This window comes from Danio aesculapii, chromosome 2, assembly GCF_903798145.1.
Source record: "Danio aesculapii chromosome 2, fDanAes4.1, whole genome shotgun sequence".
NCBI classification, from domain to species: Eukaryota; Metazoa; Chordata; class Actinopteri; order Cypriniformes; family Danionidae; genus Danio; species Danio aesculapii.
The window spans coordinates 21,358,608-21,380,999 of NC_079436.1; the positions used below are offsets into that span (position 1 = coordinate 21,358,608).

Here is a 22,392-nt window from a genome sequence, read left to right on the forward strand (position 1 = left end):
TAAACAATTTAAGCAAATTTATTTAACCAGTTTATGGACAGGATGCAAATCAGAGCATTCTCGGATGTGTGTGTGTGTGTGTGTGTGTGTGTGTGTGTGTGTGTAGGAGACAGCGAGGGAGAGATAAAGAGGAGAGAGCATATTTGGTTGCATAGTGAGATTGCGGTGGTAACCGTTTCAGTTCACCATTTAGGTGTGACAGATGCATACTTGCAGCAACTAGAACAATGGATTGAATGCACTTAATTTAGCAAAAGCTGCGATTGTCATGTGCATCTTGTCAGGGAAGCATGGCTCTGTGATCAGTAGTAAATTGTGACATCATAACATGATGCATCTAAGGATGTCCAAAACCCAACCCAGGCTCATTCTGAAAACATAGTCCTACATGCGTTTCTGGAGACCGTGAAATACGTCCCAGGAGGTACGTACATTTGCAATTTTTGTTTTCGCGAAGCCACAAGAGGCCGCTGTGTACGCTTTTTCATATCTCAAATTTCTCTCGCGAGTGCTGTTCCCGCCTGCTGTTCTCCTGTAAACCCACCAGAGGCCGCTGTTGACTGACTGTTTGACAATGACTGACTGACTGACCAATTGACCGACCCACCCTCCTCCTCCCCTAAACCCAACCAATTTTATCCATTGAACCAGCCAATGGATACAAATCAATTTTGATTTGTAAAACACAGCAGTTTAAACTGAAATGGCTTTAAAATGCATACAGATATTTAGTTTGTTGTTGGCAGAGTAAGCACAAGCTGTAAAGGAACCACCTTCTGTATCCCAATTTGTATACAATCCATCCTAAATAGTATATAAAACAAAACAATCAGTGCGTCTTAAATCATAACATTTAGAAAGGAGCATTGCAAAGTTACCCAGATGGTCTGCTATTTTCAGTTAATATTGCCTACAATACCTTACAGACACGGGTATAAATGATAACACACATGGCAGATGTGCGAGATATACAGTTAAATGGAGAGGCTTAGGAAAGATATTTGAATGATATCTAACCTAATCTGCAACAACAAAACTTTAATAAACATGCGTTTGGTAATTAACTTCTGAATGCATAATTATGCAAATACCCGAGGATATTTATTTGGATAAAGACCTGTAAATAGCAGATTAAACTGCTGCTGCAATTTAATATGGAATTGAAAGCAATGTGGATGATGTGCCAAGATGATTGACAGGGCATGTAACCAAGCAACAGAATGATCCTTACTGAGGAAGTACTGTAGTATGTAACACATGGTTTAAGAATGCAATGTAAATAGGCGAGTTGGGAAGAAGCAAATCTCTTTTGGAAATGGGAGGAGGAAAAGTTATCTCATATAAATTTAAAAAGACAGACACAAAATTATACCACAAGTAGGGGTGTAACGGATCATTGTTGATCTGTGAATCGTATGGATCACAAACCACGGTTCAGAACTCACACGACCCGCAGATTAAAAGTTTTTTTACTTGTAGATTAATCCTAAATTTGTAACAATCACAGAGAGATCACCTTTCACGTCATTCAAATCACATGTATGAAAGCATTTACGCTTTTCTGTGAAATACAATTATGATGGACGATGATTATGGTGGCTTTCTTAGGCGTTTTCTGTCACTAATTGTTTTGCCTGCATTAATGCATTCAGTGTAAACTGCGTGATTATTCATTAAAAGATTGGGATCACATCACCCACGCAACAAATTATAAATGATGGTGATTTGCATATGTTTATTAATCCTAAGAGATTCAGTCTTTAGTCTTTTGAGTTAGTTATGAAGTTACAAACAGTCAAATAACACAGAAGTACTTTGATAACAGTTTATAGTTTAGATAAAACCACTGATGTTCATGGTAAAGATTAAAATCACTGTTATGGGCATTTAACTTGATGCTCAAAAATTAAAGTTGTAGGCAGCAAATACATTATTTAACCAATTGGTGGCGACAACCAGCCATCAAAAATGTGCCACTGAATAATTCTTCAAAAATTACACATCTAGAAAAGAAACAAGTTTTAGGAGTGAATAACTGAATCATTTGTTGAAAATGAGACTAAATACACATTTAAAATATATATTTTATGCCAAATATACACTTTATACATTTAGCGTTATCAGCAACAGTAGTGGTAACAGTGAATTTTTCACAGAACTGAATATTTGAGTATTTATTTTATTCAGCTCATTATTTCTACATTTTATTTTTAATAAAATTACTGGTTCTAAGTTTTCCCTGTTAAACTAAAAGGTTTTTGCAGTGCAGTTTTTGTAATAAATGGAAAGCAAATAACATTTGTCTCCTCCCCTTTTTAGCTCATCCAAAAAAATGGTCCGATTCGTAACTAAAAAAACCATAATGTGATTCGAACTGTGAGATTTGAAATCTGTTACACCACTAACACTAAGTGTGGTATAATGAATGATCCATTATGTATTTTGAGCAGATACTTCATGGACATTATCTTGGGACAATTGAGAATTCTTTAAAATCTCATGTGGAAAAAGTTTAAGAGAATTTAAAATTAAGACGTTTAAGATACTTTTATTATGAAACAACTAATTATATACAGTTTCCAGATTTTTATAAAAGGAATGTGTCCTGTTTGCTGCAATTTTACTTAACTTATAGTTTTATTTAACTTCAATGTCAATTAACATAAGAGCATGGTCAATAAATCTGAGGTGTTGAATAAAAAAAAGTGAACACACCCTTAAACAAATTAAAAAATGTAATGTTTTGTGCTGTCTCCTTGATTTTTCCACCTACTGCAATTCTATTATACATCTGAAGAGTTCAGATGCAAAAAGTGCCATCTGAAATTTTCTTCTAAAACTGCCATTTTTCTCTGGCTCCTATGTTTTGATTCAGTAATTTCACTTATATAGCAAAGCATAGGTTATTTCCATCGCTTTTAGCAGGAAATAACAGAACATAAACATAGGAGGCTAGGGAAAATGCTCATTGTAGAAGAAAATTCCAGATGGCACTTAGAGGTTTTTGCCTCTGAACTCTTCATTTCACCATGTTTATAAATTGTTTTGTTGGAATAGTTCCAGTTTTGCCTTTGGTACTCACTGCCTAATCTAATCTAATGTAAAACCAATAAAACAGATTTGCACAAATACTTCATTGCAAAGGACTTCACAGAAAGTATTAATTGAAATGTGAGATGAGCTGAGAAATCAGTGAGGGTGTACTCATTTATGCTGGGAATTGTATTTCATCTTCAAACTACATGACGCAAATAAACACAGAATGATCAACGTGATTACTTTATGTAGGCCTCAGTGCTGCTGGGTCCTTTGAGCTGGTCCTCCATCAAGTATGTGTTGTGAGAGGAAGAGATGAAGTAATGGCTGAGAGGCTGGTTCATGTCCTGGTAAACACTTTTATGAGCCTGGTTAAAGATCAGTCCCTCCGGCTGGTTCAAGTACATCAGGAAGCCATCCTGGGTCATTTGCTGTTTGGTTTTGGCTAGAGGAATTGAAAACACAGATTAGCCATTATGCATTGAACTTGCAAATCATACTGACCGAAACCAAGTACATTCATTTACAAAAGTTTGATTTAGTAAGATTTCTAAAAGAATTCTCTATATTAATCATGGATACAATTATTTTAATATTATTTTATAATTAGTCTCACGTGATCCTTCAGAATAGGGCTGCGCGATATTGGAAAAATAATTGAATTGCTCTATTTGAAAGGCCTCGTTAATTTAGACTGAGATGGTCTTTTTCTACGCAGTGCATCTGCATAAAATATACAAGCAAATATATCATATATCAGAAACTGAACAATCAATTGTAAAAATAAATTGGTCATCATAATAATAAAAAACGTATCTTTTAATCTTTAATAAACAATTTAGTCATGTGATGTGACTATTGCAGCCGCACACATTGCGATATTGATCCTTAAATGATATATTGTTCAGCCATACTTCAGAAATAAGTCTAATTTTGGGGTTGGTTGTTCAAACAAACCAATAGAGTAAATAAGGTTAAAAATTCTATTTTTAAATAAAAAGTTTAAAGTTTTATTGAGATGGATTGTTGGTGATTGTATGGGTGTTGGCCAGATTGAGTAGCTATCCATGAACAAAAGAAAATTAAGACCTGTTAAAAAAGATTTAAGGCCTACAACACATTTCTGCAGATTTAGGACTTTAAGGCCTAAAATTTTAAGAGTTCACACTTAGCTCATTATTTATACATGGCTTGTTTGGCATGCTGTCCCGGGAGAGAGCACTGAGCTCAAGGGATCCTCGGGCCCAGGGCTCCCTCTCTTTTGCAATGCAAGGGGAGATTGAGCTCAGGTCGATCTCAAAACTCCCCCGCTGCTGAAGCTAAGGTGAACTTCCTGAGAGTAAGACATGTAGAAAAAAAGATTCAGGCTTATTTTGTCTATAATATAGAGCATATTTGGACGGTGGGAGGAAACCAGGGAACCCGGGGGTAACCCACGCGGACTCAGGGAGAACATGCAAACTCCGCACAGAAATACCTGGTGGCCCAGTGAGGACCCAGCGCTATTGGTATTCTTGCTGTAAGGCAACAGTGCTAGTCACTAAGCTACCATGCCGCCCATTCTGAATAAAGTTGGAAAAAGGGGGGGAGGGGGGTTTCTTTCAGACGAAGATAGTTGAAGAAAGGAAATGAGGGTATATATAGTGACTTGGGATTGGAGGATCATGATTAGCTAATGTGGGCCAGCTGGGACAATCATGAGCATGTGCTCCCCTTGAAATTAGTTTAATATTAAACTTCAATTACCTTTTGAAATTTAAGACATTTTAAGACTTTAAAATGGAATAAAGGAATAAAATAGCACTGAAAACATAGACTAACCATCATAATAGGCTAAACAAGTGAAAATGCGATAAAAAAACACACACACAGTATCAAATAAATTACAATTTGATAAATGGAAGGTAAAATTTCCAAAAATGATCCCAAAAAAAAATTCCCTGATATTCCAATACAAGGACAAAAATACATACAAATCCCTGACTGTCAGTCTTCGGAATCAACCTCTTAAAATTCCATGGTATTCCAGAAATTTCATGACCCATGGGAACAAAAGAGGCAAAAAAAGTAGGAGGGATTACCGTTTTCATCAAGTTCATATTTCTCAATGAGTTGAAGGGCATCATTTTGGGAAGCTTCCTCTCTCTGTTCAGTCAGCAGAAAGTTCAGCAGGTCATTAGCGCTCATGAGACCATCTGTTTTTGCATACTCCGCATAAATGATATCAATCTCCTCTCTTTTTGTCAGGATCTTGTAGAAATGCTCAATCTCGTTTCCCTCCAGGAATCCACCATTCGATTCGTCGCATTTCTGACAAAGGGAAAACAGAGACATTTCAGTTCAAGTGATTTCTAGTGAAACACTGTGTCCTAACTACAGGCAACATGACAAGATTCCAGTGACAAACTATTTGGCTGTCTGCACCGTAACGCAACAGAAACATTTAAATACAAGCCACTCCACCTCTGATGAAATTGTAAGTCTTATAATCTAATTATTACACATTATTGAAGTATATAGGCTCAGTGACTGCTGATTTTCATTTTCAAACTGCTTGCTGGATATTTAATTTTCAAGATCTGAGGAGAACTATTTGTTGTTGCTTTCAGTGGTTTGGCAATGAATGCCATGTAAAATAGTGTTCAAGCTCACAATGGCAGCATTTAACACTGAATAAATCACATAATCTGTACCTGAGGAGATAATTGTCAGATGTTTATGGTATTGTTTTACAACGATGACGCAAAAATAGAAACTGCTTCTAAAATAGAAATTCTCCACATTGCTGTTGTAGATGCCCAAGACAAAAACTCATTTTACGAGAGAAAGGATATGCTTTATCACATGTTGCGGCAATGCATCGCATTTATTAAAGACATGGTGTAAAAAACATTATAGATGATCAAATTCCCATATCACCTTAAAGAGCATTTCAGCGTAGTCTTCGTGCACTTCAATGTTGATGTCTTTCAGAAAGCTCTTGACCTCCTTCAGGCTCATCTTGTTGTCCAGGTTTTTGTCTGCTTTCCGCAAGAAGCTGTAGATCCAGCTAAAACCCTGATGTAAGAACAACTAACATAGACACTTGAAGAAAAATGCTTGAATGTCACTTTTTGAAAAGGATACTGCTCGGTCTTCTGCTGTGAACTGAGGCTGTTCAAGCTTGAGATGACTTTCTCCAAACCGCTGACCCATTTCTTGGCTTCTTCCTCAGTGCTGGCGATCAGGTCCAGGTTTTTCTGTCGACCCTTAAACAAGATGGAGAACACTTGACCCTCCAATGCCTCCTTTGTGTTTTTCCTCAAACTTTCTGTATGCCGACCTGTTCGGACTTCCTCAATGTCCTCAATAGAGACTGGGGGAGAAAGAGATGAAATGAAATGACACCCGGAAAATGTCTTATGTTGCAGCGGTATATTTGTGGGAAAAGCCTAAAATACATTGTATGGGTCAAAATGATCCTTTTTATTTTATGCCAAAAATCATTAGAAAATTAAGTAAAGATCAACTTTCATGAAGGAATCTTGTAAGTTTCCTTCCATAAATAAATCAAAACTTTTTTCTATTAATGTGTATTGCTAAGAACCTAATTGGAACAACTTTAAAAGGCAGATATTTTCCATATTTAGATGTGCTTCAAACCCTTAGATTCCAGATTTTCAAATAATTCAATCTCAGCTAAATTTTATCCTATCACATGAAACCATACAGTGATGGAAAGCTCACTTATTCAGCTTTCAGACTATGTATTCACAATTATTATTACAAAAAAATAAACCTTATGGCTGTTTTTGTGGTCCAGGGTCACATATAATGAAGTAATTATGGAAAAACATTGGAGTCTGATGATCATCCATGCCAATTGATCAAATATAGCTCAGCAGTGTTCAGGCTGCAAATAAAAATTGAGAAAGTAATGTCTATCTATACAAATTGCTGGGTTGTCATAATGCAATTCTGGGTCGAATATTGACAAACTTTTTTTAAAACCAGCGACTGGGTTTGTCCATATTTGACCTAACATTAAGTTACAACAAGAGTGTATTATGCTTTAAGTCCAAAATTCAGTTAGTGTAAGGATGCTCTGCACAGTCCCATGACATTAGGTATAAGATTCTGACGGTATGATAACCTTGGATAAAAATATCACGGTATCATGGTATTATGATTACTGCTCTAAAATATATTCTTTTTAAATGTCTGGGTAAAAACAAAAAACTTTCTTCTTTAAACACAATATATTTTATTTTGAGAAACATTTAAAATATTATGGAACAGTAAACATGTCAGGCTAAATTAATTATTGACTTCTGCTGTCTTCATTTGTTTCAAAAACTGATTTTTTTTTTTACAATTTACAATTTTCTGATTGTTGTCCTAAAAAAAAAAAAAAAAAAAAAAAAAAAAAAAACGTAAATAAACGTAAATAAAAAAATCGTACACATACCTTACACATAACGGTACAGCAGAAAATTGACAATTTTAAAACCTTGACTTTTCCAAACCGCGGTATACCTTGAAACGGTTATCGTCCCATGCCTACATGACATGATTGTCACTAAATTTGGCTAATCTCACAAACTGATCATGATTTGACAATGTAAACATGTGGGCCAGTGTCTGGTTGCATGAAAGTCCTCAAGTAATTAACCTTAAGAGTGTCCCTGAGGGGGGAAAAAAATCCCTGAGGTAAGGGATTTTATTGAGAGTTTTGCAACTGTCACCCTTACTTCAGTGCCTTTTCCAAGCATTTCACTGTAGCTTCTGGCAACATACAGCAACGGGCTTTGTGGTTGCTATAGTTACATTAACAGATCGTAATGAATCATGAATGCAATAACTTTACAATACACATCATCTGTGCTGTTTTCTTTCCATTCAGCGAGACGAGACTTATAAAGTCAATCTCTACATTATAGGTGCACTCACAACAGTGTACAACAGAACACAAACTGTCATAGTTTATTAAAGACTCAAACCCCTCGCTGCACGTCAGCTGCACCTTCAGCAAATAATACGTGCAGAGCGAGGACTTTTAGGATAATTTATGAGCGTCAGATTTGTGGATCTGTTCGGCAAAGTATTTGACTGCGTATCACTGCATCCCAAACGACTAAAACGATTTAACTAAAGCAATCTCCACTGTGCTAAGCGAGAGTGCTTCTCTTCCTGTTAAACTGAACTGTCGCATCATCGATAATATAAGAGTACTCAGGTTCGGAAGGCAAAATCCAGTGTGAGTGCAGGCCATCGGAGGAGAGGGGAGGAAAAAATAATAATTAAATAAATAAATAAAAAAATAATAATAATCATAATAATAATAATAATCACACTTCGGCACAGTTCAAGGCAATTGTACTTAGTGTGAGTATGCCCTATGTATAGAGGACCTATAAAACTGGGCTGGGATCATGTAGGACATAGGTCTCAAACTCAATTCCTGGAGGGCCGCAGCTCTGCACTTTTGTTCCAACCCTGATCAAACACAGCTGACCCAACTAATAAAGGTGTTCATGACTCTTGAGCACCTCGATTATTTAAATCAGTTGTGTTTGATCAGGGTTGGAGCAAAACTGTGCAGAGCTGCAGCCCTCCAGGAATAGCGTTTGAGACCTATGATGTAGAGCCTTTTGAAGCTGCCCTGAAACTTCAATTGCAGATGGATGCACTCCTGTGGATGCACTCCTCTCTTAAATTTGTTAAGGGCAAATGATTACTAATGACTTTGTAGCAACGGTTAAGGAAACACTTTGATCATTAAGGGGAAAGAAGCCACAAATTCCTTATGTTGGCCCTTAGTTTTGATGCTCTTGCAGCCCAAGAGTACCGTTAACTTTCAAAATAAGGGATTTCTCAGCTTAAGGACTTGCATGCAACTGGGCCCCCAAGTCAGAAATGAAGAAGTCCTGATGCAAATATGCTACAAATTCAAGATTAAAAGTTCCTGCGCATACATTATATCCCCACAAAGTTACACAAAATTTTACAGTGATTGCAAATGGAGCCTAATGTAAAATTGAAAATGTCATCACATTTCGATCTTTGCACACCTGGTCAGATTGAGCATATTTATGGAGTAAATGGATAGTGTTTTGCTTAAGCCCTGTTTATGAATGCCTAATAAAATGTTTGTTGTTAAATATTTGTTATGTATTTGATTTATTTTGATCTGTATTGCCTAGATAATATTTTTAAATACGTTAAATGTTTTCTTGTTTTAATGTCCTGGTGTATAAAAAAAACGACACATTCTTACAGTACATACTGATAAAACTCATCTAAACATACCCAATGAAGCAAATCTCCAAATGCTTAATTTCATGCAAAAAAAGTTACAAAATAAATTTTCAGTGCACATTTCTTAAAGAGCCTGCTGTTACGTGGTATATAGTCATGTTCTTGAGTGCCAATATGCATATGGAAATTCTGTGTAGAGCTTGTTATGCATAATGAAAAAGCGTTGTAAGCTCAATTTTGTATATTTGCATACTTTGAGCAAAAGCACAAATGTTTAAACAGCCTCAGGTTGATGTTTTACAGCGCCGGTCACAATGTGACTATATAACTGTAAAGTGCTGTAATAAAATACATATTTCATCCGATCATTTATTTATTTTCCTTCGGCTTAGTCTCTATTTCAGAGGTTGCCACATCAGAATGAACTGCCAACTCTTCCAGCATGTGTTTTACACAGCGGATGCCCTTCCAGCAGCAACCCAGTACTGGGAAACACCCATACACTCATTCTCACACACGCACACGCACACACGCGCGCACGCATACGCATACAAACACACACACAATTTAGTTTATTCAGTTCACCTATAGTGCATGTCTTTGGACTGTGTGACAAACCGGAGCACCCAATAGGAAACCCATGCCAACATGGAGAGAACATGCAAACTCCACACAGAAATGCCAACTGACAAAGCCGGGACTCGAATCAGCGACCTTGTTCTTGCTGTGAGGCGACAGTGCTAACCACTAAGCCACTCTGCCAAATATATTTTTCTACAAATATATAAAAATTATGCTACAATAAACCACAGTGTTCTGTAGCAAAAACTAAAGTATACTAGAGTATTTATTACAGTGTATCAGTTTGCTAGTTAATACAGTGTGCTGTAGCATTCATTATCAAAGTGTGGAAAATACTATAATATATACAGTATAATGCACTTTACTGTAGTATGATTCAAGTACTATAAATGACAAATTAATTTTTTTGTGTGTGTGGAATGAACATACTAAGTGTAGTTTGTAATTATTTATTAATAATGTTAAATTAATAACGCTAAATTTATTGCACAGATTAGTCGTTTTACTTCATAAAGCAAAATAAAATGAACCACAGATATTAATCTTGCAAGTTAGCAAGTTTATTTACATTCAATCAGACAATGAGCTGCAACCCATCACTGGGAAACACCCAACACTCTTACATGCACACACACACACACATAACGACCAATTTAGTTTATTCAATTCACCTGGCGCATGTCTTTGGACTGTGGGGGAAACCCGGAGCACCCGCACAAACACGAGGAGAACATGCAAACTCCACACAGAAATGCCAACTGGCCCAGCCAGGACTCAAACCAGCAACCTTCTTGCTGTGAGGCAACAGTGCTAACCACTGATCCACTGTGCCGCAATACACATTTCACATTTAATTAAATTACAAACGATGATTTTTTTTGGCATATATGTATTTTCCATAACAAGAAATTTTAAAACGTGTGTCACGGTGGTGCAATGGGTAGCATGATCGTCTCACAACAAGATGGTCACTGGTTCAAGCCTCAACTGGCCCAGTTGGTATTTCTGTGTTGAGTTTGCATGTTCTCCCTGTGTTTGTGTGGGTTTCTTCTGTGTGCTCTGGTTTCCCCCACAGTCCAAAGAAAAGGAAGTTTTTAATAAATAACAAAACGGGAGGGTGACGGAAAATTATACAGGAAGTACAGGAGCGTTGCCAAGCATGAAATGTAAATAATGAGTTTAAGTAATATTTTTTTAATCATAATTGCTCTTTGTAATTCAAACAATTCAACCTGAACATTCATTCATTTTCTTCTCAGCTTAGTCCCTTTATTAATCTGGGGTCACCACAGCGGAATGAACCGAAAACTTATCCAGCATATGTTCAATTCTTTATTAAAAAGAAATGATTTTAAGGTTTCAGTACTGTCACACAGAGATTACAATTAATAATACAATTATTAAACAAAAGCATAGAAACTCTAATTCTGATTAAAATGTAAAGCTGTAAAAATGTAAATAGAAAAATGTAAGTTAAGAATAGTTTTGGAAATCCCTAAAGAATAACATCAGTGTGAGAACATCAAAAAGATTCTTAAAGGCAGGTGCTCGATCAAGCCAGACACAGAAAGTAACACAGACAGCACACTTCCACTTTAGCACTCAAAAACTAATTTAATACCATCATTATACAACAACTTGCCTAATTACCCTAACCTGCCTAGTTAACCTAATTAACCTAGTTAAGCCTTTAATTATCACTTTAAGCTGTATAGAAGTGTCTTGAAAAACATCTAGTCAAATATTATTTACTGTCATCATGGCAAAGATAAAATAAATCAGTTATTAGAAATGAGTTATTACAGTTTTTCTCAGTGGCTTTGGTGCATTTCTCACAACACTATTAACATTTGCACAACAGTTAATGCCTTTCTTAAAACAATAAATCATTTGTGCACATCATAGTGGCAGTTTCTGAAATTGCAAATGCTTTTGAACATGCATTAGTTGATTTATACAACTCTCTGCTGTTTATAACATTACCATTTGCTTATGTCATGTCAGTCAAAATTAACTAAACTTGTGAAAGCTGAATGGTCATTCTATGTAAAACTATTAGTTCTCATTTCAATACTTGAGTCATTACATACAAATATGTTGAACTAGTCAAAATCTGTCAAGCAAATTTTATTTTTTAAAAAATTCAATCTTTTTCTCCTGAAAATGTCTTCTAAATTGAACAATTTGATGAATGATTTACAGACCTGTGTATGTTGTAGGTTCAGTTCCAATATGAACTGCAATATTGTTTACAGTTGTGCACAGCTCTACCCAAAGGAAGTTTATGTTTGTAGTAAATAAGGGTGTATTTATTTTTTTCCACAATGCTGTAAATAAACTAAAAGTGAAAAGAGCAAATGCAGTAAAAATGTGAAACATACACATTCAGTGTCTTGTACTCAGATACCTCAATAAATGCAGTGATGTCTAACTTTACTGTAGTTCTCAAATGGCTGTGCAAATAGAATATAGTGCTGTCTTGAGCATTTTCAGGAAGTGTCACCAAAATCTGACTTTTTTGCATTGGAAAAAAATAACAGAGTAAACCGTCATAATAAACATGACCGCCATTTGACTATCTTGTACATAAACAATGGAGTCAGGACTTTTCATCTTGATGACACTGACACTTTTATAGACATCAATAATTGCTTTTGAGGAATGAGCTCTCCACTTTGAGCAAGTGACACACTTTTGCAGGTTATCAACAAGGTTTCGCAGTTTGTACTAATTGTTTTGAGAAATGCATTAACTGTTGTGCAAATGTAAATAGTGTTGTGAGAAATGCAGCAAAGCCACTGAGAAAAACTGTAAAACTATTAAGTTTAGAAATGTGTTGAGAAAATGTTCTCTCTATTAAACAGATTTGAGGAAAAAAATAAGCAGGGGGGTTAATAATTCAGGGGAATTTAATTATTCTGACTTCTGCTGTAGGTTGAAATGTTGTCATATTAAACTTGTTTTTGAGAGCTAAAGTGGCAAAGTCCCTAAAGATTCCCACCTCTAATGATAATGTAAACTGGAACAAAATGCAATTAACATAAGGAACAATCCTTACCCCCTCTGAAAGATTCTCAAATAGCTGTTTACCAAATCACTGCAAATCTAAATTACTGTAAATATATCAAAACTGATGATTCAACCACACCCAATAACACTGGCCTCGATCTATTTGATTACTCTACTACCAAATCAACCAGCTTCCATTATGAACAAACAAACTTTAAAACTAAACAATTACACCATCGCATTTCCCTTATACTGTGTACACATAGTATTCTTTGTAATCCAAAACAGTGGATTTGAGTAGGGAAGTGCTAGAGTAACTTCTGTGAGGAACATTCATCAACAATCATCCTGACAAACAAACAAATCAACCACAATTTAGGTCAGCGCAGGACAAGAGCACATGCAAAAGAAAGGGTTGGCTCTGACACACCCCTGAACACATCCTTTTTTGGGACTTACATGTCTGTTTGGTCTTCAGTGTCTTTTTGGATTCGTGCCACATGGTCTTGCAGTCCTCCTGCAGCTTGTAGTAGCGCGTCTTTTTCCACGTCTCGGAGCGCACTTTCAGAAGATTTCCGCCGTTCATCAGGAACTGCAGGTCCTGGTCACCCTCCAAAACTGCAGGGAGGATAAAGATATGTAACAGATTAGAAGTATTCAATCATTTCCTTCTCTGAGATTTTGTGGGTCATTTCCCACATCACAACTTCCTTTATTTTTGCATAAAGGCAGAATAAACAAAAGGATTGTATGGTCCCTCTGTGGTCCAATTGAAGAAGGAAGCCACCCTCTCATGAGTCCAGCTGAGAAGGAAGAAAACGTGGCTTAAACTTTTGTAAGACACAAAAGACTTGAACACACACTGCCGACACTTGACACCAACAAAGACCAGATATTAGGTCAATCTGCTGAAGCACAAATGCAGCGTTTATAAAAGATGTGGTGTGTATTTGAGAGTGTATTGGGACATACTTTCACTGACCACCAAATATCCATATTATCCAAACTGGATATTTTAATCAAAATTTTAAAGTTACATTTCTTCAGAAAAGTTGGGCTTTAGGGCAGCGACATTATTATTATTTTTTTTAAACTGATCTTATTTTTTAAATTGAAATGAAGTAAAATAAAATAGATATCACATTAAACATTAGAGAAGAAAAGCTTTCATAAAACCTCAGAAACTGTGAAAAAAAATTAAGTAAAGAGCTAAAATGACAAAGTAATTAAAAGGTAAAAAATTGATGTTTTTTTATTGTAAATTTTTAGAAAAGAGACGTCGCAATAACAAATTAACTCAAATAAACAAAAATTAAAACTGACAAAATAAATTAACATTGAAAAAAATTATATTTAGATAATAATAATCACAACAATAAAAAACACCAACCAAAACCAGTTATTAGGTTGAACACCAAAGGAAGTTTATTATTCATTTATAATGGTGTAATGTGTCAATAAATCAATTGGAGTGACGTGCTCTTGCACGTTTAATGATCATATCAAGGACATTTTCTTTTATATACAACATATGCATACTATCCAAACTGGATATCCTTATTAGAATTCAAAGTAATTGTTTCAGAAAAGCTGTGCTTTTGGTCAGTGAAATTATTCATATTATTGTTGTTGTTGTTAATTGAAATGAAGTTTTAATACATACATGTGAAGAGTTTAGATGCAAAAACCTTTAAATGCAGTTTGATATTTTCTTCTAAATTTAGCACTCTTAATTTCTGAGTGTGTAGGCTCAGAAATTTTACATTTATAGTGAAGAATAAGTTCTTTTCATAGCTTTTAAAGTGAAATACTTAAACATAAACATAGGAAGCTGAGAAAAATGCTTATTTTAGGAGAAAAATTTCAGATGGCATTTAGAGGTTTTTGCATGTGAACTCTTCATATACATGTACACATTTACACTACCGGGGCCAAAAGTTTGGAGTCAGTTTTTTTTATTTCATGTTTTGTTTTGTTTCTAAGAAAGTTATTCTGTTCATCAAAGTGGCCGGTTTATTAAATGTAAAAAATTTAATGTTTTTATTAAAATTATATTTATTAAAAACTTAAATAACTGCTTTCTTAGTGTATGTAGCTTCAAATGAAACGATTACTCCAGTCATTATTGATACTATTTCCATTAATAATAATAATATCAGTAACAAGAAATATTAGAGTTATTTCTGAAGGATCATGTGACTCTAAAGACTGGAATAATGAAGCTGAAAAACTCATGATTAAAATCACTGGGAAAATAAAATTAAATGATAAACTACTTTTGAACAGTTATTTTATAGTGCAATAACATTTAAAATTTTTTACTGTATTTTCGATTAAATAAATGCAGCCTTGGTGAGCAGGAGAAGCATATTTTAAATCATGGGGTCCATCGTACTGACACAAAACTTCTGACCGGTGGTGTATGTATGTATGTGTCTATATATATATATATATATATATATATATATATATATATATATATATATATATATATATATAAATCTCTCTCTCTCTCTCTCTCTCTCTCTCTCTCTCTCTCTCTCTATATATATATATATATATATATATATATATATATATATACATACACACATCTATCTATCTATCTATCTATCTATCTATCTATCTATCTATATATATATATATATATATATATATATATATATATATATATATATATATATATATATATATATACACACACACACACACACACACACACATATATACTTGCATAAAACCTTGGCAATTAGGTAATGAAACGATAAAAATACGTTTTTAAATCATCTTTCAATCAGAGACAGGTTAATAATGAACTTACTAAAAGGAAAACTGACTATATATAGTTTTAAGTTAAATTATTAATAAAATAAAGACATAATTATCATCAGCAACCTGGACCAAATAATAGGTCTAAGACTAAAAGCCAATGCATCATCATATATAAAGGTGTAGTGTGCATTTGTGTAGGCGTGACGTGCTCTTGCTCCATTTATCATATCTCAGGTACTACGTTCACTACTTTCTATGAAGGCATATCATTATCCAATAGTTTCCTTATACATTAATGAACTGTTCCTATCCCCAAATAACCAACAAAATATCCCTGTAAAGACTAGAACGAAAGGTGAAGGCTTCATATTACACCTTATTGTTACGTCCATCGTCCTACCTAGTAGTTTCATGTTGTCGCGCGCTATTGTTTTGATGTGCGCTCGGTATAAGGACTCCTGAGACTTGGTCCGCGTCGGTTGTCTTCGTATACACTGCATATTGTCAAATTTACAAACAAAAAAACTGAACTTCTTCAGGTAAAAAGAGCCACAAACATATCCTGACGACTGTGTGTGTTGTGTCGCTGGATCACTTGTTTTTCTCTCAGAGGACTGTAGATTTGGGGCGTGTTCTAACACAAAGTTCATCCCTAGAATAAGAAGACGGTGTACTAGTGACCTTCCGTCTGATGCCAGTCAGTAGATTGTATTTGTTTGGTGAATTTATTCAGTCAACACTTTGTGGTTATGCATTTAAAGTACGCTGTCATTAGAAGGTTTGCTCATCCTTGAGACAGCAATGGAAAGCGCGAATTTACCAACAGCTGCTGAAATACCTGTTGGGCTTTTGCGAGTTTTTCCCAGTGTAATGTTTTCCTGAGCAGAGTCAATCGCGCCATCTAGTGGCTGAATATCAACCCACAGGCAAATTGACATGTTTGCAGCCATGCTTCAGACATAATCCCATAAACGCAGGTGTGTTTATGTTAACCCTAGACGTGCTGGAGGAGTAAATGCAGATTAAATAAATAAAAACATGTCCTATACCAAAATATCTCTCGTTGAGCTCTTTATTATTCTTTTATTAACTGCCCCACCAAGAAAAAAAAAATTGGACTGGATTTCTTAACTTCTAATGTCGCATTAGACATCTTAACATCTAATCAATGCATTTTTTTCCCCAACACATCCCATAATTTCTAAAATATCAACCTCTATCAAATGGTAGATATGTTGGTTTATGGTAAAAGCACCGAAAGATCAATTTATTTTAAAGAGCCCATATTATACATGAAATAGGGTCATATTTAGGTTGTAAGGGTCTCCAACAACAGTCTAATATGCATGCAAGGTCATAAAACACTTTGATGGTCTTATAACCTGCATTTATTTTTACCTAATTATCCCAACGACTCCCATATGAATCGTTCAGCGATTCATTTGTTCCCAACCCCCTCCTCAGCGCGAAGCTAATCTGCGCTGATTGGACCGATGACAGCCTGCTGCGATTGGTCGACAGTGACAGGCGTTAGCACGAGACAGAGTGAAATGCCCAGCTGCTAATCAACTATATAAAAGTAGTCACAGTGCACACGCGCTTCATAGTGTAAGGCTTTTTTCACACACACACAACCCTCCTCAGAAGAACTGGGGAGATCGACGCGAGTCTCTCTCTCTCTCTCTCCCTCTCCCTCTCTCTCTCTCACACACACACACAACGCTCCTCAGAAGAACTAGGGAAAGCGACGCGAGTCTCTCTCTCTCACACACACACACAACGCTCCTCAGAAGAACTAGGGAAAGCGACGCGAGTCTCTCTCTCTCTCTCTCTCTCTCTCTCTCTCACACACACACACAACGCTCCTCAGAAAAAACTAGGGAAAGCGACGCGAGTCTCTCTCTCTCTCACACACACAACGCTCCTCAGAAGAACTAGGGAAAGCGACGCGAGTCTCTCTCTCTCTCTCTCTCTCTCTCTCTCTCTCTCTCTCTCACACACACACACACACAACGCTCCTCAGAAGAACTAGGGAAAGTGACACAAGTCTCCTAGCTTACGATCGATCGCCATAGCAACGACAAACGGCAGTGGAACGCGAGCTCACAAAAGCCTTTAACGTTAAATCCGTAAACAAAGCGGCACGCGTCGCGTTTTTAACGTGGCTTACATGTGATAAGAGAATATAAAGAGTAACCGCGTGTACTGTACCAGGTTAACAACTCATCTTTGGGTAGAGACTGTCAATATTATCCATCTGAGCACAGCGTGACTTCATTGGACCGGCGGCGTCTGTGTGTGTGTGTCTAGTGTTTTTCTGTGTTAGTGGGCGGGGCCGCAGGTTTCAAATCTCCCTGGTTTGCGCGCGTAACTACTGGCGAGGCTTGTGTTTCGTGGCTGCGTCATCGCGAAACACCTAATGACTCGTTATCAAGGCGACTCGTTTGAAGCACTATGAGTCGACTCTTTTATAGATGAATCAATAGTTTTAAACACTGTACACTTACAGATTTAAGCCTTAGCTGGATATTTCACTTCACTTAGAGCTGTGTTACACACTACATGGAAGGGCATTTTCAAAAACCCATAATATGGGCTCTTTAATAATATATTCGAAATAAAACATTTTTGAACACCAAATCATCTTTATTTTTTGAAGTATGCCATACAATAATTAAAATTCTCATTTAACGTGCTTTCTTTTCTTCTTTTTTTTTACAATACAACCAAAATCAAGTGTAGTAGTGCAACAGGATTATGTTTGTTTGATTTTTTTGTAAACCAACAATGCTGTGTAGCGTAAATCATTCATTAAATGACTTTAACAATCATTAAAATTGGTAGCGCAGACAGTTAAGGGTTCAGCTGGGAGTAATATTAACAGTCTTAAAGTTTTTAAAGAGGAAAGTTATTTATGTCATTTGGTAAAATAAACTATAACAAAAATTGCAGTTAGATGTCATTGTGACAAGACCACAAAACCAGCCTTAGGTTGCAACTTGCATGGGTACATTTTTACAATCCCCCCCCAAAAAAGTCAAAATTGTTTATTTTTCTTTCATGCCAAAAAATAATTAGAACAATAAATAAACACGACACTTCATTAACATATTTTGTAAATATCTAACTGTAAACATGAAAAACAAAAGTTTTGATTAATAGTTTGGTATTGGTAAGCACTCAATTTAAACAACTTTAAAAATGTCAGTTTTCTCAATATTCAGATTTTTTTTTTAACCCTCAGACTCCCGATATTCAACGAGTTGTATAACAAATCATACATCACTGGAAAGTTTGTTTATCATCTTTTAGGTGATGTATAAATATTAATTCCAATAAAATGAGTCTTATGACTGGTGGACCAGGATCACCATTACATACATTTGAATTAAGAGGCATACAATACTGGTCAAAAGTTTGGGGTCCTTTTTTTTTTTTAAAGAAAATTATACTGTTCATCAAGGCGGCATTTATTAAATGTAAAATAACTGTTAAAATGATAAAAATACTTATTTATTAAATATATTTATTTACTACTTATTGTATGTATTTTAAATGATATTAGTCCAGTCATTATTGCTATTACCATTAATAATAATAATAATAATTAATATTAGAGTGATTTCTGAATGATCATGTGACCCTGAAAACTGGAGTAATGAAGCTGAAAATTCATCTTTAAAAATCACTGGAATAAATTATTAAATGATAAACTACTTTTGAACAGTTATTTTATAGCGCAGTAACATTTCACAATTTTACAATTTGTACTGTATTTTTGATTAAATAAATGCAACCTTGGTGAGCAGAAGAAGCTTATTTTTAAACATTTAAAAATCATACTGACCTCAAACTTTTGACCGGTAGTGTATGTGATGTTAATATTAATATTGTTTATATATGTTTAAATGTGTCATTTAAATTCATAGAGGTCAAGGCCAGTGAAATTATTGTTTAGAAAATAACTCAGTTAATACTTTTCTTTGGCTTATTCCCTGATTTATCAGGGGTCACCACAGCAGAATAAACAACAATCAATAAAACATTAAAAATAAAGTTTAAGAATTAAATAAGAAAGACTTATAATGGGAGCAATAACAGTTTCAGAATTTTAAAGAGAGTTCCTAATTGCAGGAAAAAAACATTGCTCGTGTTATTTGGTTCATTAAAACCGAAACTGCAATTGATTTTTAAATGATTTTAATTAAGACCAGAATATTCAGTGGTACTTCTGTTAAAATAAATATTGATTATATCATTTTAATCACTGGGCTAGGCCAGTGACATGTCAGAAAAGTAAACAAATAAAAGAGTAAAGATAAATATTAACTTAGAGGAGTTAAAATCTTGGCAATAAATAAAAATAAATAGAAATAAAACTTGGTGAAATTAAATACTAAAATGACTAAAACAGAAAAATAAAAGATGAGAGTGTAAAACAAATTAAAAAAGTAAATAATAAATAATTATTTATAACAATAATTTCAATAATAAAAAAGTAAACGATAAAATTATTAAAAACAAAAACGAAATCTGTAAATATATAAAACAGCATTAATAAATTGATTACTATAATAAAAAATATGTTCTACTAAAGAACAATCATTGCAGCAATCCTATGCCCGTACATTTACACATATTTCTGTAGTAATTGTGGTTGTTGTCAGTATTTAAATTTACAGTCAGTATCTTATAGGCTTTATATATATATATATATATATATATATATATATATATATATATATATATATATATATATATATATATATATATATATATATATATATATATATATAGCAATAGTAGACTATCTGCCCTCGAAAATCCCCCAGGCTGCTTCCTATTTAAATGAGATATAAAGACGGGACATTGTAGGCTACTCTTCATATCCGTCTGTATGACAAAGATACTGGAGATTCAGGAGATGTGTACACAACAAGTCATTTAGATGCCTCAGGCTTTTTAACAACACAAACAATGGTCACATTAACTTTAACACCTTCACCTTGGACAAAATGTTTTGGACAAACTGTTTCTCTCACTTATTTTGAACATATTTATCACATTCTTTCAGCTGAAAAACACAGTCGAGCCAAGTTGGTTTGAAGACGCGGGTAAACCCATAATTTGCCAGACAGTTTCAGGTAGAGGAACTGCAATAATGAAAGGGATGTTATGTGAGACAGTCGCCGGAATGTTGCTCAAGGCTACACCGACACCTCTCCTGCGCCTCGTCCTCAATACAAACTCCAGCAGCATATTCTATTTCTGCAAAATTGGATCAACTGTCGGCCAAATGCATCCAGCAAATGACAATACAAAGTTGCCAAGGGTGTGGCTGCCATATTATGTCCTGTAACTCAATTTACACTAACGTTACACCACAATACATCGTCAGAAACAGTTAACGTCGGCTGAAAAACAAAACAACACGCAGTTTGAAATAAATTCCAAGTAAGTGCCCAAATACAGAATAAACTACATTTTCAGTTTGTATCCTTCTCAAATTTCACCAGTTAAATAAAATAAAATAAAATGAGGGCTCGAGTTTAGTATTGGTTAACATTCAGTTGCGCGTGGCTGAAACTCAAGAGCGCGTGCAGGTTTAGTGAACAGGTCTGAACATTCACCACTCACAAACTGAACTTTCAGATGCTTCTCTGTTGATTTTCCTGATACACACAGACATTCATTCACTCTCAATCATTTCAATCCAGCTGCATCACAAATTAGTTTCAGTTTACATCCAGCTCTTACCTTTTTTATCTCTAACGCCGTTGGAGTCCATGTCTCGTCAGTTCTGCAGACTGTTATGTCCTCCTCGTGTTCAAATATATCCAACGTTTTTGACTCCAGCAGTTCACGCGCAAAACGCAATGGCATAAAACTTTCGCAAAGTCTGACTGGCGAAAACCAAGAGAGGAACCGGTGAGCTGAGTTGCGCTGTTCCTCCAGCTTTCTCGGCGCAGGTACAGATTTACCTGCCTGTGGGTTTTCGGTGTCCCATGATGAGCCACTCCCACTGATAGCTTCAGCATCTTATACCTGCATGCGGTGCCTCCTGCGGCCTTTAGAGGTCATGGCATAATACAGTTAAACAAATCCAGACTGAGATTCACTATTTACAGTTGCTTTATTCTGGAGAACCGGTCTACGTGTTGCAACACGTAAATATAACATTTGTATTACTTTCTTTCTGTCAATATTGGCTAACTAACATATGTGAGCATAGTCACTTTGGATATGATCAATAAGATTACAGTTTTTTACAGATGCTAGGACACATTGCTCAATACTTAGGTCACTTTTTCAAAAGTCTCCACACAGTAAGCACAACAGAAGTCTATGTGGGCTAAACTGAGGATCAATTATCATTGCTTTGGCACAAAATGCATTCAATGACTACATCTCAAATTCCATCAATTCTTTTCTCACTCAGACACAACAACTGCCAAAAATTTTGTACGTTCAGGACATTTTGCACGTGCTTACATACTGTTTTCAAAACTGTTAAACTTATGTTCAAAACAATAACATAATTCAAAACTGAATAAGACAGCAAAATTCAACAGCAATATTTTATTGAAACATGTTTCACATCTTATAATGCAGTTTAACCAGCCAGATTAGCATTACTATTGTATCTGTATCAGTGGATGGTGTGTATACAAATTCTTGTGTTTTGGAATTACTTCCATAAGATAAATAAACAACATAAAATATTGACGAATTCTGCATCATGTCTAATTCATTCCA

General features: G+C 35.1%; 1 protein-coding gene across 2 annotated transcripts in view; it reads right to left on the reverse strand.

Annotated features, from left to right (window-relative positions):
- The window catches only part of plcd1b (phospholipase C, delta 1b), a 51,828-nt gene extending 30,179 nt beyond the window's left edge, over nucleotides 1-21,649 (reverse strand). Inside the window, exons 1-6 of one of the 2 annotated variants that reach the window (XM_056474646.1) lie at nucleotides 21,394-21,649; nucleotides 13,324-13,482; nucleotides 6,163-6,391; nucleotides 5,956-6,085; nucleotides 5,118-5,346; nucleotides 3,280-3,481 (exon numbers count right to left, since the gene is read on the reverse strand). In XM_056474646.1, coding sequence (XP_056330621.1) covers nucleotides 3,280-3,481; nucleotides 5,118-5,346; nucleotides 5,956-6,085; nucleotides 6,163-6,391; nucleotides 13,324-13,482; nucleotides 21,394-21,424 — 980 coding nt within the window. In that variant the 5' untranslated portion in view covers nucleotides 21,425-21,649. Of the gene's footprint in view, nucleotides 1-3,279; nucleotides 3,482-5,117; nucleotides 5,347-5,955; nucleotides 6,086-6,162; nucleotides 6,392-13,323; nucleotides 13,483-16,036; nucleotides 16,237-21,393 lie in introns of those variants that run through there. The other variant, XM_056474639.1, reaches the window with a different exon arrangement.
- Nucleotides 21,650-22,392: the final 743 nt, after the last annotated feature.